The 17594-nt window shown below is 42.9% G+C and overlaps 1 protein-coding gene across 4 annotated transcripts in view; it reads left to right on the top strand.

The window, feature by feature from the left end:
* The window catches only part of LYN (LYN proto-oncogene, Src family tyrosine kinase), a 109914-nt gene that overhangs the window by 44376 nt on the left and 47944 nt on the right, over nucleotides 1–17594 (top strand). For 2 of the 4 annotated variants that reach the window (XM_025265390.3, XM_025265391.3), the window contains exon 2: nucleotides 17003–17076. In XM_025265390.3, the coding sequence (XP_025121175.1) occupies nucleotides 17008–17076 (69 nt within the window). In that variant the 5' untranslated portion in view covers nucleotides 17003–17007. Of the gene's footprint in view, nucleotides 1–17002; nucleotides 17140–17594 lie in introns of all 4 variants that reach the window. The other 2 variants (XM_006041504.4, XM_006041503.4) reach the window with 1 other exon arrangement.

Here is a 17594-nt window from a genome sequence, read left to right as displayed (position 1 = left end):
TAGTTTCAGGTGAACAGGGAAGGGACTCAGCCATACACATACATGTGTCCATTCTCCCCCAAACTCCCCTCCATTCAGGCTGCCACATAACATTGAGTAGAGTTCCCTGTGCTGTACAGCAAAACCTGACTAACTCTTAAAGTAGAATTTAAACATATCATTTTATATATTTCTAAAGAGAAGCGGCTGGACCACTGATTCTAAAATTCCGAGGCTAGAAATAAGGTTAATATTCCATCTGCTTCTTGGTGGGTTGTGCATACAGAATTCAGACTCTGCTTTGAATTTCCTCTTCTGGTCCTTGAAATGACACGTTTTCCCTGTGATACCTAACTTTCCATTAGCTCATCTTGTTTTCATAGTGTTCCCTTTTACTGTGAAGAGAAACGAAACCAAAAACCCCCACTTGTTTCAGCAATCCCCCGTGTCTTCCTCTGTGTGAACTTGCTCAACTAAGAGTTATGCAAATAGGATCAGCTTTGTGTACTCAATCCCAGAGACTGTCACCGGCATGTTTGGTGGGTTTGTTGTCACGAGAGTCAGGACCCTGGCCTCCTCTCGTATAGCTCAGCCCCAGCCTTCTTCCAGCCTCACCTACTCCTTCCCCACCTCTTACCTCATTCCCGGCATGGATCTTGGCATGACCTTCCAACTGCCTTGGAACCAAAGAGAAGAAGGCTTGTAGGTATTCACGGAACCTACATCTTGTGTCCACATGAGGAACCAAGTGCTTGTCGCCTCCTGAGATAGCCAGCAGGCACCTTCTGTCCGTCCAGGGCATGCTGGTATGTGCCTCCTGGACACGGAGCCATTTTCCTGATGTCAGTAACCGTCTGCATGATTGACATTTCATTTCCAAGTGATCTTAGCAAATGTAGATGGACAATGGCTCCAGCTGGAGTCTCTCCAAGTTCTTTCCTCCTACAGATTCTCTGGGTTTGAAGGACCTTAGGTTATGGATCCTCTTGTTTTAAAATTTCAATCAATTTTTGTACAAGTGTATGTATGTGTGTGCATATTATATGTTATATATATACTTATATATAATTAGAGACATTGTATATGTATGTATAATTTACACAAAATAAAAACATCTTTTAAAATTTTAGATTAAGGGTAATTAAACACATGACCTAAGGTTCTTCAAACTCTGATATGTGTGTGTATACATATATATATCTGAATATGAAATTATATATATGCCATATATATATATATACACACACACACACACACACACACACACACACACACGTAGGGCTTCCCAGGTGGTGCCAGTGGTAAAGAACCCACCTGCCAATGCAGGAGACATAAGAGACACAGGTTCCATCCCTGGGTTTTGAAAATCCCCTGAAGGAGGGCATGGCAATCCACTCCAGTATTATTTCTTAGAGAATCCCCATGGACAGAGGAACCTGGTGGGCTACAGTCCATGGGGTCACAAAGAGTCAGACTGAAGCAACTTAGCACACACGTACACATACATGTAAATATATACACATATATTTTAAGAAAAAGGCAAACCCCAAAATACCTGCAAACTCATCACCTGTAGATGAACATTGTGATATTTTAGGATATTTCTTCCTAGACACTTTTCCTACCTGTTTATATAATTTCTCCTCACAAAAAAATAGCATCTGGCAATATATGTTGCTTTTTAACTTAAATATATTGTGAATATCTTTTTATGTCAACAGATATAATGTGCAATATTTTAATGACTACTAGTATTCCTTTTGTTGAAGTATCATGTTCTAGACCAATTTTACAAAAGTCAGTTGCCTGAAGGCCAATTTGATGAAGTTATCAAATGTTCCAATTTACCAGAAGACATGCTTCTTTGAACTACTTGAATATTATTTCTATTTTTAAAGAAACTTTAGGCATTTTAATGTTCTCCTGCTAGTTCTTCAAATGGCATATCAACTCTGAGAGTTGTGAAATTAAAAACTTATAATTTTAAGTTTAAATTTAAATTTAGAAGGATCAGAAAGTAATTGGAAGTGATCAAACATTCTCAACACAGGGACTGCCCTGGTGGTCCAGTGACTAAGACTCCTCACTCCCAAGGCAGGGGGCCCAGGTTTTATCCCTGGCTGGGAACTAGATCCCACATGCCACAACTAAAGATCCCACATACCAGAACTAAGACCTGGTGCAGCCAAATAAATAAACGAATATTTTTAAAAAAACATTCCCAACACATATGGCATGCTAAATCTCTGGATTCTAAGGATAAGTTAGGCTGTGTTGATCTGTCGGCTGTTTGTAAAATCAGTTGACATGAAAGGATAGAAGAATCTTGAGATATGGAAAGGAAGTGAGGGTGTATAGAGGAATTTGTAGAAAGAAGCAGAAGACTTGAGCCTCAGACATTGCAAAAAACATGCCACTATGTTCAAAAGAATTTTTTAAAATTAACTTGTCCTAAGGGCTGGTTCCAAATAGGAAAAGGAGTACGTCAAGGCTGTATACTGTCACCCTGCTTATTTAACTTATATGCAGAGTACATCATGAGAAACGCTGGGCTGGAAGAAGCACAAGCTGGAATCAAGATTGCCAGGAGAAATATCAATAACCTCAGATATGCAGATGACACCACCCTTATGGCAGAAAGTGAAGAGGAACTAAAAAGCCTCTTGATGAAAGTGAAAGAGGAGAGTGAAGAAGTTGGCTTAAAGCTCAACATTCAGAAAATGAAGATCATGGCATCTGGTCCCATCACTTCATGGCAGATAGATGGGGAAACAGTGGAAACAGTGTCAGACTTTATTTTGGGGGGCTCCAAAATCACTGCAGATGGTGACTGCAGCCATGAAATTAAAAGACGGTTACTCCTTGGAAGGAAAGTTATGATCAACCTAAATAGCATATTCAAAAGCAGAGACATTACTTTGCCAACAAAGGTTCATCTAGTCAAGGCTATGGTTTATCCTGTGGTCATGTATGGATGTGAGAGTTGGACTGTGAAGAAAGCTGAGCGCTGAAGAATTGATGCTTTGAACTGTGGTGTTGGAGAAGACTCTTGAGAGTCCCTTGGACTGCAAGGAGATCCAACCAGTCCATTCTGAAGGAGATCAGCCCTGGGATTTCTTTGGAGGGAATGATGCTGAAGTTGAAACTCCAGTACTTTGGCCACCTCATGCGAAGAGTTGACTCATTGGAAAAGACTCTGATGCTGGGAGGGATTGGGGGCAGGAGGAGAAGGGGACGACAGAGGATGAGATGGCTGGATGGCATCACTGACTTGATGGACATGAGTCTGAGTGAACTCCGGGAGTTGGTGATGGACAGGGAGGCCTGGCGTGCTGCAATTCATGGGGTCGCAAAGAGTCGGATATGACTGAGCGACTGAACTGAACTGAACACACACACATATATATGGGCTTCCCTGGTGGCTTAGTGGCCAAGAATCTACCTGCCAATGCAGAAGACACGAGTTCTATACCTGGGTCAGGAAGATCCCCTGGAGATGGAAATTGCAACCCACTCCAGTATTTTTGCCTGGGAAATCCCATGGACTGAGGAGCCTGGTGGGCTGCAGTCCATGAGGTCACAAAGAGTCAGACACAACTTAGCAAGTAAATGACAATGACATATAACTATATAGTCTACGTTTACATTCTCTTTCATTAAAAGGGATGATTTGGGAGAATGGCATCGAAACATGTATAATATCATATAAGAAACGAATTGCCAGTCCAGGTTCGATGCAGGATACAGGATGCTTGGGGCTGGTGCACTGGGATGACCCAGAGGGATGGTACAGGGAGGCAGGTGGGAGGAGGGTTCAGGATGGGGAACACGTGTACACCCGTGGTGGATTCATGTTGATGTATGGCAAAACCAATACAATATTGTAAAGTAATTAGCCTCCAATTAAAATAAATAAATTTAAATTAAGAAAAAAAGAAACAGTCCATAGAGTTAGCAACAACAACAACAAAAAAAGATGGCAGCACTTGATTAATATTTTAAAAATAGATCTACTGAAGGCAAAAGATAGCAGTAAGGAAAAATAAGTGAATAACAAGCAACGGAAACATATACATTACCGTATGTAAAACAGATCACCTGTGGGTATTTGCTGTATGGTGCAGGGAACCCACAGCTGGTGTTGTGACAACCTAGAGGGCTGTGATGGGGCGGGAGGTGGGAGGGAGGTTCAAGAGAGAGGGGACATATGTATACCTATGGCTGATTCATGTTGATGTATGGCAGAACCCAACACAATATTGTAAAGCAGTTATCCTTCAACTAAAAATAAAAAAGAGAATAAAAGTAAAAAAAAAAAAGAAAAAAAAAGTTATTTCAAAATACTGAGTATACTACTATGCTATACTACTATGCTATACAGTAGATCCAGTTGATTATCTATTTTATATACAGCAGTGTGTATATGTTCAGAGAAGGCAATGGCACCCCACTCCAGTACTCTTGCCTGGAGAATCCCACGGACGGAGGAGCCTGGTAGGCTGCAGTCCATGGGGTCGCTAAGAGTCGGACACGACTGAGCGACTTCACTTTCACTTTTCACTTTCATGCATTGGAGAAGGAAATGTCAACCCACTCCAGTGTTCTTGCCTGGAGAATCCCAGGGACGGGGGAGCCTGGTGGGCTGCCGTCTATGGGGTCGCAGAGTCGGACACGACTGAAGCGACTTAGCAGCAGCAGCAGCAGCAGTGTGTATATGTCCTCCCAAACTCCTAATTTGTCTCTCCATCACCTCTCTTCTTTGTTAACCATAAAGTTTGTTTTCTATGTCTCTTTTTCTGTTTTGTAAATGAGTTCATTTGTGTCATTTTTTTAGATTACACATATAAGTGATGTATGATATTTGTCTCTTTCTGCCTAGCTTACTTAGTATGATCATCTCTAGGTACATTTATGTTGCTGTAAATGACATTGTTTCATACTTTTTATGGTTGAGTAATATTCTATTATATATATATAATATTCCACTTGCATATATATGGTGTGTATATATATATTATATATATATATGCACATGTGTACCACATCTTCTTTATCCATTCGTCTGTTGATGGACAGTTAGGTTTCTTCCACATCAAACAAGTCTATTTCTGATTGGATGGTATTATAATACAGTCTCACAATAAAAATCCCTTTCTTAGAGCTTTGTGTAACTACCCAGTTATTTTCTTAGAAATCTCTTATTGGGAGAGGTGTGGGTGTTGTGTTGAGAAGTGGATACGTTTTAAAGGCCCTTGTTACGTGCTGTCAAGGTGAAGAGTATCACATACTCTTTCCCGCCATGCCCACCGATTTCTTTTCATGGTGAGGAGATTAGAATCCTGAGACTGGCTTAGTCTTGTCCATATACAGGACTGTCCAGGCCAGACCTGCAGCTGGACACCCAGATTCCTAACTTCCCCACACCTTTGTCACTTCTCCACTCTCTTCCAGGCAAGAGCTAGAGTTCTCTTCCACTTTCTCTGTGCTGGATACTAACCTCCAGGTGTTTGAATTTCGTCTACCTCTGAAATTGTCTTGCATTTCTTTTCTGGACTCACTCTGATTAATGTAGTGATAAAAATTGTACCAGGTTATTAAAGTTCCAAAAATGCAGTCAATTTGCTGTCTTTTGTATTTGACTGTTATTTTGAAAGATCTCTGTGTCAGGTTAGGTTCACATTTTTATGCCACACATTCATGTTATAGTTCATTGCCCGATCCCTGGGTCTTCCTGAAGCCGCACCTGGGTCTTAGAGCACAAAATAAAGAAATGGTTTCAAACTGGATAAAGACATCGGCAAACATGAGTAAATTAAAATGGATCAGATTTTTATTTCAAAGGCTTGAAGAAGAGTTAATGAAGAGGGAATCAGCCATAATGTACTGGGTCTCTCATTTCAGCATGGGGGGGGCTTTTTAAAATTAATTTTTTATTGATACACTTTTAGTATACTCATAAATTGTAAAACCATCACCACTCTCTAATTCCAGAAACTGATGCATCTTCTGTGAAACAGGCTTGCAGATTTTGCATACTGCAGTTCAACTGTGCAAAAAAAAAAAAAAAAAAAAAGGAAAAGAAAGGAAAAAGGAGGGAAAAGAAATCTTCACATTGTCTAACTCTTCTCTCTCCAGCGCTCTGAGTAGCAGCAGGTGGGAAAACAACCTTAAGTTGACCAACAGGGGTCAAATCATTTCCATTTTAAACAGTCTGTTTTCCATCGTGACTCTACACCTTCCAGATAAGAGTTGTCCTTCTTGTTTCTTCTGCTCTCTTCCAAGATGTAGATAGATGCAGGTTTCTCTTGTGTTATTTGGGGAGAAAGAAGCCATCCCCACCTCAAACAAATGGTTGATATTAGCACACGTGGAAATGCCTGTTGTTGTTCAGTCACTAAGTCATGTCCAACCCATGGACTACAGCACACCAGGCTCCTCTGTCCTTCTCTATCTTCCAGAATTTGCACAGACTCATGTCCATTGGGTCAGTGATGCCATCCAACCATCTCATCCTCTGTTATCCCCTTTTTCTCTTGCCCTAAATCTTTCCCAGCATCAGGGTCTTTTCCTATGAGTCGGTTCTTCACATCAGGTGGCCAAAGTATTGGAGCTTCAGCATCAGTCCTTCCAATGAGTATTCAAGGTTGATTTCCTTTAAGATTGACTGGTTTAATCTCCTTGCTGTCCAAGGGACTCTCAAGAACCTTCTCCAGCACCACAGTTCAAAAGCATCAATTCTTGGGCACTCAGCCTTCTTTATGGTCCAGCTTTCACATCTGTACATGACTACTGGAAAAACCATAGCCGTGACTAAATGGACCTTTGTTCAAAAAGTAATGTCAGTCTAAAGTGATTTAGACCTTAGCAGGGGCATTATAGTAGAGAAAGACAACTACTTAAGTTGGAATAGATGGTGCTGGTCATGGAGTTGAATTCTGATGCTCCCTCCTCTTCTGTCCCCTTCCTTCCCCAGGACACCCAGGAGGCTTTTCTGACCCCTTTCTCTCGTATAAGCAGTTTGGAGAAAAGATCCCAATTCCTCCCTGGGCTTTGCATCTCTGAAAAAGCCTCTAAAGTCTCATTCTTAAAAGTAAAGGAAAAAGGAAAACGGTCAAAGGGCATCTGAAAGGTTTCTATTTGGGCAGGCAAGGTACATCTCTCAGGCTACATAACCGGTACCAGGTTGCCCAGATAAGAATTGTCTTGGGGATGAGTCCCTGTGAATGATCCTGGAACCAAGCTCAACTTGCTTTGGAAGCTCAAGACCACTTTTGTCTGGGATCGTAGGCACCCATCCCTATGTTCCTGGGGCTTCCTTTCTCTTCTGAGGCTCCCTCACTCAGCTCTTCTGGAGGTGAGCTCCTTGCACGGTCAGGCAAGAGGCCTTGGGTGGTTGGAAGTGCATCTCCAAGGCCACTGGGCTCAGGTTCACTTTGGCAGGGACCTTTGATCACCAGGCATGGGTCCATCTCTGGTAGTGTCTTCCTGGTCTGCACTGTGCCAGTCACAGAGCAAGCAAGTGCTCATCTTCCTCTCGTTTCCCACATGCTGTCTGTCTCCTGCCCTAGAGATGCTTCTGGTCACTCCAGAATGACCACTTACATTTAGCAAGGTCAGGCCAAAGGGAGTCAGGAGGGGGACTTCAGAACCTCTGGATGCATTATTTACTAGCTCCTGGGAAAGTGCCGTGCAAATGTACACATTCAGTCTGGGAAGTTGCAGTGAAGTGAAAAAAAAAAATGTTTTTGTTGAGTTTCTGTGTGGCTGCTGGGATGCTGTCTTTAAAGACAGATGCCTTTAAAGAAAGCAAATACATCGGTCATCATAAAAAGAAAATGCTGTCATAATAAAAACAAAGCAAAGAAACCAATTTCTTTGGTAGCACTTTGTAAAGGCAAGAAATTTATGTTCTCAGGGGTTAAATTCTAGTACTTCTGTTTTTCGATTTCAAGATCTAGGATTCTGAACATAAATGTGTGAAATAGCTGTTAAAATGTGGGTTCAGATTTTATAGGGGAAGTAGCAATCCAATTTCCTGTTTTTATTTCTTTTAGCTCTCAGAATAGGAGAAATTGGTGATTTAAAAATCTTTCTATAGCCGAGAGGTGAATTTATATGAACTTCAGGCTGAAATGGACATGATGGAATATCTTTTAAATTTGTGAAACTTATGGTGAAAAACAAAATATTACCTGAAATGTATATTATATAAATCCAAGCTCAGGAACCTCTTTCATTGCAGAATTCCTTCCCCTCAAAGGTCCATCTAGTCAAAGCTATGGTTTTTCCAGTAATCTTATACGGATGTGAGAGTTGAACTATAATGAAAGCTGAGCACCGAAGAATTGATGCTTTTGAACTGTGGTGTTGGAGAAGACTCTTGAGAGTCCCTTGGTCTGCAAGGAGATCCAACCAGTCCATCCTAAAGGAGATCAGTCCTGAATATTCGTTGGAAGGACTAATGCTGAAGCTGAAACTCCAATACTTTGGCTACCTGATACGAAGAACTGACTCTTTTCCAAGACCCTGATGCTGGGAAAGATTGAGGGCAGGAGGAGAAGGGGACGACAGAGGATGAGATGGTTGGATGGCATCACCGACTCAATGGACATGAGTTTGAGTGAGCTCTGTGAGTTGGTAATAGACAGGGAAATCTGGTGTGCTGCAGTCCATGGGGTTGCAAAGACTCGGACATGACTGAGTTAGTGAACTGAACTGAATACACACATTTATGTTCACATCATCATGTTATTAAAGTGGACAGCAGGGCTTCCCTGGTGGCTCAGTGGTATAGGATTCACCTCCCAATGCAGGAGACATGGATTTGATCCCTGATCAAGGAAGATCCCCCATGCTGCGCAGCTACTAAGCCCGTGCACCACAACTACTGCGCCTGTGCTCTAGAGCCCGGGAGCCACAACTACTGAGCCCTCAAGCTGCAACTACTGAAGTCTGAGCGCCCGCAACAAGAGAAGCCACCGCAGTGAGAAGCCCGAGCATGGCAACTGGAGAGTGGCCCCAGCTCCCAGCAACTAGAGAAAAGCCTATGCGGCCACAAAGACTCAGCACAGCCAAAAATAAATAAATGTAATTTTTTAAAAAAAGTAGACAAAAGAGTGACCTGATGTCTAGGTTACCTTGCCTAACAGAGGGGAGGAAGGAGAGGGGAGAAAAGCTCCATTTAGAAGGTGTAAGTGGGGCATGTGCCGGCCAGCAGCTGATTTGGGAAGTGTGCTGCTGCGGGTCCCTCTTTGGGGTGAAGTGGGGTTTCCTTATGCATCTCATCACGAATTCTCTCCCTCCCAGTAATGGAGGGAAACCTAGGCTTTGGGTTACATTTATTTATATATTATTTAGCAGAGATGTATATAGCTCTTACTATGTGCTGCTTAAGTACACTTCTAAGCACTTTACACATATTACTGATTTAAGGCATGTCACCCTCATAACAAACTGATGAGCTAGATGAAGTGATCTCCATTTTTTTCAGAAGGAAACTGGAGCACAGAGGTTAGGTTGCTTGCCAAGATCACACAATTAATAATTGAGGGATGCAGGATTTGAGTTTAGCAATCTGACTTCACAGTTCTTTTCTCCAAAATATTTTGCAAATTGTGGTGTCTTCCTTAGGAATTTAAAAAATATATATATATTTTTTGGCTGCACCGTGGGGCTTGTGGGATCCAGTTCCTGGGCCAGGGATGGAACCCGGGCGACCACAGTGAGAGCACCAAATCCTAACCACTAGGCATCTAGAAACTCCTTTCCTTAGACATTTTTTTAAGAGAAAATTTCTTTATGAGCTGTTGCATCTTACAAATGAACTTCAGAACCTAAGCAACGTGATGGTGGGATCCTTTCAGACTATTTTCTGTGCATGTTAATTATACATGGATGTGTGCATGTGTGTGTATGTGTATGTATGTATGTGTGTGTGTGTGCTGATTGATTACATAAATTGATAGATATATATTAGGGCTTCCCTGGTGGCTCAGAGGGTAAAGCGTCTGCCTACAATGCCGGAGACCCGGGTTCAATCCCTGGGTTGGAAAGATCCCCTGGAGAAGGCAATGGCAACCCACTCCAGTACTCTTGCCTGGAAAATCCCATGGACTGAGAAGCCTGATAGGCTACAGTCGATGGGGTCGCAAAGAGTCAGACATGACTGAACAACTCACAGACAGCAACACAACCCCTATTGATGGACATCTAGATTGTCTGTGTCTGTTATATACATAAGACCAGTATGAACATCCTTGTACTCTGTGTAAGCATATCTAAAGAACAAATCCTCTACAAGTTTTCACCATAAAAACAAACAACAACAAAAACCCCTAAAAATGTGAAGTGATGAATGTGTTAACTGTTTTGAGGTAATCATTTTGCAATATGTAAGTATATCGAATCGTCACATTGTACACCTTAAACTTATACAATGGTATATGTCAATTATATCTCAGTAAAGCTGGAGAGAGACTTCCCTGGTGAGCCACTGGTAAAGAACCTACCCTCCAATGCAGAGGACAGGGGTTTGAGCTCTGGTCGGGAAGCTAGGATCCCACATGCCACAGGGCCACTAAGCCCAAGCACCGCATAGAGAGGCCCACATGCCGCAACGAAGACCCACAAAGCCAATAAATCAATAAGATTGTAAAAAAAAAAAAAAAAAAAAAAGCTGGAGAGAGAGAAAAAAGAACAGCCTCTCAGAAGTGGAATTCCAGGTGGACAGCTGCTTCCTTGCCGAGCATGTCGATAACTGTGGGACATTATTTGGTCTGACCATGACCAGCCTGATGATAAGCGAGGAGTCATAATTAGCCTTTTATCCCAGAGTTTCTTCTGGTTTTTCTTTTTTAAACAGAGATTTTAGTATTCAAAGGCCCTTCAGTGAGGATGAGGCACCACTAATGGATATTTGCCCCAGTGAACGTCTGGACAGAAAAGTCGCCCAATCCTGATTTCTGGATATGTCGATGGCAGTCCCTTTGTGATAGAGGGTCACCTGCTGTCTGTGTCTGGTTAGATCATCTACTTGAGCTTCTATGAAGAACAGCATCCTAGGGGTGTATTTGCATGCGAGACCCTCAGGTATTATCATGGTTAATTATTATCATATCTGCTGGGAAAGATTGAGAGTAGAAGGAAAAGGGGTCAACAGAGGATGAGATGGTTGGATGGCATCACTGACTCAATGGATATGAGTCTGAGCAAACTCCGGGAGATGGTGAAGGACAGGGAAGCCTGGTGTGCTGTGGTCCATGGGGTCACAAAGAATCAGACGTGACTGAACAACTGAACAACAACAGAGTCCACATGTAAAATGTGCTTTCATTTACTGTTAAAAAAGAAATATCGAAGACATTGCCGACAGCACTTTATGTGAAGCCCATCTTATGAAACTTTAGAAATTTTATGCCGGGGCGTGCCCGTCAACTGTGGACCCAGGTCAGCTTCCTCTTTCCCAGGAGTGCGTCCTGTGATGCCGGCTCTGGCTCTTCCTGCCGGAAAGCTCCTACTGCAAATCTGGATCCACATTTGCATTGTCTTCTTTTCCTCGCCTAGAGTTTTCTGTTTCCAGTTTGTTAAACTCACTTTTTGGTAAAAGTATTTCAAATCCTTTTTGAGAAAGAAGCAGGCTATAAAAAACAGTGTCTTTAGCATGATTAATAATGAGATAAAACACGTTTCAAAATAGCCATTGTTTGGCAAAAGGGTAAGGAAAAAAAAGCACATAGTTCAGGCAAAAGCTATGTGAGTCCACCATTCACTTGTGCAATGGTTTGAGGCCAGTCATGTAATCTCTCCATGCCTCCATTTACTCCTCTGTAAAATGGGATTAATAATACCTGGGTCATGGGGTTTCTTTGAGGATTAGATGAGATGCTCAGAAAATTACAGATATTTAATTGAAAAATAAATACTAAGGTGTAAATCCTTATAAAGCGTAGCTCCTGTCACTTGCAAACATGTAACTGGGCTCTTAGTTTTTGTTGGGGGTGCACTGGGTTTTGTGTGTTTCTGGTACCGTGGCTCAGTGAAAAGAATTGAAGACCTGGTGCTGTTTATCCTCTGATGCAACAGGATGCTATCTGAGCTCTTTTGCTGGAATGTTTCAACTGCAGGGACCCAAACTCAAAGCTCAGTGCTAGTGGGTTAGGGTCTTCGTCTCCAGTGTGCACATGGGGCTCTCAATTATCTGTGTGATGAAAAGTGCAAGTTACTCAGTGGTATCTGACTCTTTGTGACCCCATGGACTGTAGCTTGCCAAACTCCTTTGTCCTTGGAATTTTCCAGGCAAGAATACTCGAGTGGGTTGCCATTCCCTTCTTTAGGGGAGCTTCCTGACCCAGGGATTTGAACCCAGGTCTCCTGCACTGCAGGTGGATTCTTTATCATCTGAGCCACCAGGGAAGCCCATGTGATGGGGGAGAGGGAAATCATGAACTATGCATAAATAAATAATACTGCAGATTAGACGACCCCCTCACACATCCTCCCACTTTTAATTTTCATTCTCTGTTTTCCTTCCCATGGCCACGGCCTTCAGACGATTGCCATCACCGCTTCAGAGGACCGAACCACCAATTCCCCGATCTGTGCCATATCACTAACACCCACAAAGTGACTTTCTAATTTCATCTGCCTTCACACACAAATGTGTGTGCACACGCACACACTACAGGGGTAGCTAATATTTTCCTGGGAATTTTTTGGCATAAAGTCGTTTATACTGTCCTATGTTCTCCCTTATCTGACTTTTTATTTTGAAAATTTCAAATCTACAGAAAAAAAATCCTCACCTAGAGTCACTAATTTTTTTAAAGCTATTTTGCCACATTTGTCCCCTCCTCTTGCTCCCTTGTCCCCCTTTTTTCTTTTTCGTTTTGGTGGAAATGTTGACAGCTGGCAGATACCCTGAGCCCACATCCCTACCCGCCTCATGAGCATCCTCTCAGATGAGGACCTTCCCCTGCATGACCACAGTACCATCATCACATCAATGAAACGCATAATCCCCCGGAATGAAGTCCACATGTATTCAGATATCTCCAATGATCCACCCACATGTCCTTCCCCACTCACCTATTCATTCAAAGCTCATTTAGGGAATACTTCTGAAGTTCCCACCTTTTGACACATCATGGACCTGTGTGATTATTTTGATCCTTTAACCTCTGTTTCCTGTGAACTAGTAGTTAGTTCTATAGGTTTCTGTGCCTCTATCTCCAATACAACAACAGCTGGGGCAGGGATGTCCCCTTTCCCTTTCCTTGTCTGTCTGGAGTGAGAGGGGCTGGGATGAGCACACTGGAAGCCCAGAGTGCAGCAGCCTGAGCACTTGGTCCATCCCTTCTTTCCACGAACCCTCCTGGAGCACCTGCTCGGAGCAGTATTTCAGAGAACAAACAGGTTGGGACCCCGGCCTGTCTACTTCAGAAGATCTGAGGAGGTAACATTTGGGTCCAGATCTGGAAAAAAAGACAGAACTGGAGTGTGTTAGAGCCAGGGAGGGTCTGGGGAGACAAGTGGGCTCCCGGGAAACATCCTGGGGAGAGGTACGCATGACCAGGAATGCATGTGTCCTAGGGGCCCGCTGGGCTGCTCCTTTCACAGCTCAGGGAGCCATTGGGGTCCACTAGGGTCCACTAGGGTTGGCCTTTTCCAATACCGGCTTCCTTCCTTCATGCAGCCCCGTTTTCATGCGAATAAGTTAAAAACAAAAACACATTTTTTTTTTGGAGGGTAGGAGTAGGGGTGGAGGTGGGATGGGTCAAAAAAGAGCTCCCCTGTTTATTTACAGATCAACTAGGAAACCCATCCCATTTCAGAAACTTCAGCACATGAAAGAAAAAAAAAATACTGTGCTGTTTTGAGTCAAAGAAGTGCTTGCTTCCCCTTTATTTTGGGAACTACAGCTCACTAGCTTCGGAAAGAGGCGTGGCCGTCTTCAGAGGCTTCATATGTCAGCCAATGAGATGATAAACAAGGCGGTGGTCGCCGAGGCCTGTGGGACCAGAGGCAGACCAGGCCTGGGCGATAGGGACCAGCTCCTGAGGCTTTTTTGACCCATTCCTCCTCTAGGAGGTGTTCCGAACTCCCATCACCCGCCTTCCCCACGTGAAACCGTCCTTGTTCTGTGATGTTCTGGGCAGGGGTCCCCTTTGGCAGTGCCTGAGAATGACAGTCACAGTGGAGCGCCCACCCCCTTGTGCCCCTGGAGAACTTCCTGGACTGTGTCCAGGGAATCTGGTCTGTGAACCTAGGCGATTCTTGCGTGCCTTTAGGTTTGGGAACACCGCCCTCCAGTACCTTGTAATGGAGTGCATAACAGATTTTGTTTTGTCTTTAATGTATAAATTTGACCATGAGGCTGTGCTGTGAGAAATAGTCATATCCAATTTCAGTTTTAAAGTCGCCTTTAGACCGAAAGTTCCCCGTCTGCTTTGGGTGGCACTCTGCACATCCTAGTATAACTGAATAGACAGATAAGAGTTTAGCCTTTAGAAGGGTGGTTCCATCTGTCTCACTGGTTGTGCTCAAGCCCTCTTCTGTCGGGGCGTGTTTCCTGAGGCCTTGGGCTGCCTGGCGGCACCCTCTGTGCCTCTGGCTCTGATATCTCTCCTGTTATCCACACTAACACGTCTCACTGGGAAGTCTACAGATGTGATCATGTGGATGTTCCTACAAGCATCTATTCTCCATACTTGTGTCTCCTCTTTGATTTCCCGTCTCCGTGAAGGCCACCGCCATTGCCCCAGGCCCCAAGCCACATATGGTTGGAGCCACCCTTTATGCTTCCTGCCTCTTCATCATGTTTGCCTTTGAAGCCCCAGGTCCCCTCACTTCACTTTGCACAGTGACATTTGCCTTCAGCCATGCCTCCCCTTCCAGCCCAACTCCTGGACTTTCCTACTTGTTCCCTGAAGGGTTTGACTTGAACTAATTCCCCGAAGGGGCTGTGTTCCCGGGGCCAGTACTTTGCATGTGAAGTTGTCTCTTCCTGGAATCCCTTTACTGACTCTGCCACCTAGCTGACATCACTCCCATTCTGACTCAAAGCGTTTCCATCAGGACACTTCCCCTGCCCACATCCTTTTCCTCTCGCTTGAGGTCAGTGTCCTTTCCTATGTCCTGTGCATCCTCTGTCGTTGACCTGCCACATCGCATTGTTATTTTAATTCACGCATCTTCACCACAAGAATAGGAGCGTCTTTAGGGCAGGAATTTATGCTGACCTAAAATTGATGCTCAATAAATTTTTTTTTTAATTTTATTTTATTTTTAAACTTTACATAATTGTATTAGTTTTGCCAAATATCAAAATGAATCCGCCACAGGTATACATGTGTGCCCAACCCTGAACCCTCCTCCCTCCTCCCTCCCCATACCACCCTCTGGGTTGTCCCAGTGCACTAGCCCCAAGCATCCAGTATCGTGCATCGAACCTGGACTGGCAACTCATTTCATACATGATATTTTACATGTTTCAATGCCATTCTCCCAAATCTTCCCACCCTCTCCCTCTCCCACAGAGTCCATAAGACTGTTCTATACATCAGTGTCTCTTTTGCTGTCTCGTACACAGGGTTATTGTTACCATCTTTCTAATTTCCATATATATGCGTTAGTATACTGTATTGGTGTTTTTCTTTCTGGCTTACTTCACTCTGTATAATAGGCTCCAGTTTCATCCACCTCATTAGAACTGATTCAAATGTATTCTTTTTAATGGCTGAGTAATACTCCATTGTGTATATGTACCACAGCTTTCTTATCCATTCATCTGCTGATGGACATCTAGGTTGCTTCCATGTCGTGGCTATTATAAACAGTGCTGCGATGAACATTGGGGTACGCGTGTCTCTTTCCCTTCTGGTTTCCTCAGTGTGTATGCCCAGCAGTGGGATTCCTGGATCATAAGGCGGTTCTATTTCCAGTTTTTTAAGGAATCTCCACACTGTTCTCCATAGTGGCTGTACTAGTTTGCATTCCCACCAACAGTGTAAGAGGGTTCCCTTTCCTCCACACCCTCTCCAGCATTTATTGCTTGTAGACTTTTGGATCGCAGCCATTCTGACTGGCGTGAAATGGTACCTCATAGTGGTTTTGATTTGTATTTCTCTGATAATGAGTGATGTTGAGCATCTTTTCATGTGTTTGTTAGCCATCTGTATGTCTTCTTTGGAGAAATGTCTATTTAGTTCTTTGGCCCATTTTTTGATTGGGTCATTTATTTTTCTGGAGTTGAGCTGTAGGAGTTGCTTGTATATTTTTGAGATTAGTTGTTTGTCAGTTGCTTCATTTGCTATTATTTTCTCCCATTCTGAAGGCTGTCTTTTCACCTTGCTAATAGTTTCCTTTGATGTGCAGAAGCTTTTAAGGTTAATTAGGTCCCATTTGTTTATTTTTGCTTTTATTTCCAATATTCTGGGAGGTGGGTCATAGAGGATCCTGCTGTGATGTATGTCAGAGAGTGTTTTGCCTATGTTCTCCTCTAGGAGTTTTATAGTTTCTGGTCTTACATTTAGATCTTTAATCCATTTTGAGTTTATTTTTGTGTATGGTGTTAGAAAGTGTTCTAGTTTCATTCTTTTACAAGTGGTTGACCAGATTTCCCAGCACCACTTGTTAAAGAGATTATCTTTAATCCATTGTATATTCTTGCCTCCTTTGTCAAAGATAAGGTGTCCATATGTGCGTGGATTTATCTCTGGGCTTTCTATTTTGTTCCATTGATCTATATTCCTGTCTTTGTGCCAGTACCATACTGTCTTGATAACTGTGGATTTGTAGTAGAGCCTGAAGTCAGTTGAATGAATGAGTGAACAGATTATGAACAAGCACCTGACTTGTAAACAGTCTTCACCTTTTTGACTTGGTTAAATCATCAGCGATGAAGAATAGAAGTGTGTTTGTTGTTGTTGTTGAGTCGCTATCACCTTCTCTTAAATGGAGAGACTTCAGTGGCTGGAAGCCAGTTCTGGAATGGTAAAACGATGCCATTGCTTTTGTATTCCAACAGGAACTATGGGATGTATAAAGTCAAAAAGGAAAGACAATCTGAATGACGATGGAGTAGATTTGAAGACGCAACCAGTACGTAATACTGACCGAACTATTTATGTGAGAGATCCAACGTCCAATAAACACCAAAGGCCAGTAAGTAGATAGTCTCAGGGGAGCATTCCCACGGCAGGATCAAAACATGGCTGCGTAATTTAAACTCCAAATCTTACCATGTGCATGCCAAAAAAAAAAAAAAAATCATGTTAATTACTTGGACCTCAAATAATTTTTGATATACTTTGTTACCTAATCCTTTAAAGAGTTTATAAATATATTCAAGACAACCAGGCCATTTAATGTACAGTAAAGGGGACTTTGGTCACCTTATGTGTGGCTATTATCACCTTTCCTATCACTGGTACAAATACCCTCTCTTTATATGTAAAGACATGTATATGAGCTTGTGTGACTTAGGATGGGCAATAAGATTAGTGGTCTGGAAGCAGAAGGAAATGCTGAATTCAAGTCGGAAGCCAAAATAGGTGCTAATATGCCCTTTGGTAGATGTTGTTGTTTAGTCGCCCAGTCACATCCAGCTCTTTGAGATC

Source organism: Bubalus bubalis, chromosome 15 (genome assembly GCF_019923935.1).
Source record: "Bubalus bubalis isolate 160015118507 breed Murrah chromosome 15, NDDB_SH_1, whole genome shotgun sequence".
Lineage (NCBI taxonomy): Eukaryota > Metazoa > Chordata > Mammalia > Artiodactyla > Bovidae > Bubalus > Bubalus bubalis.
This window is presented reverse-complemented; position numbering and strand designations above follow the sequence as displayed.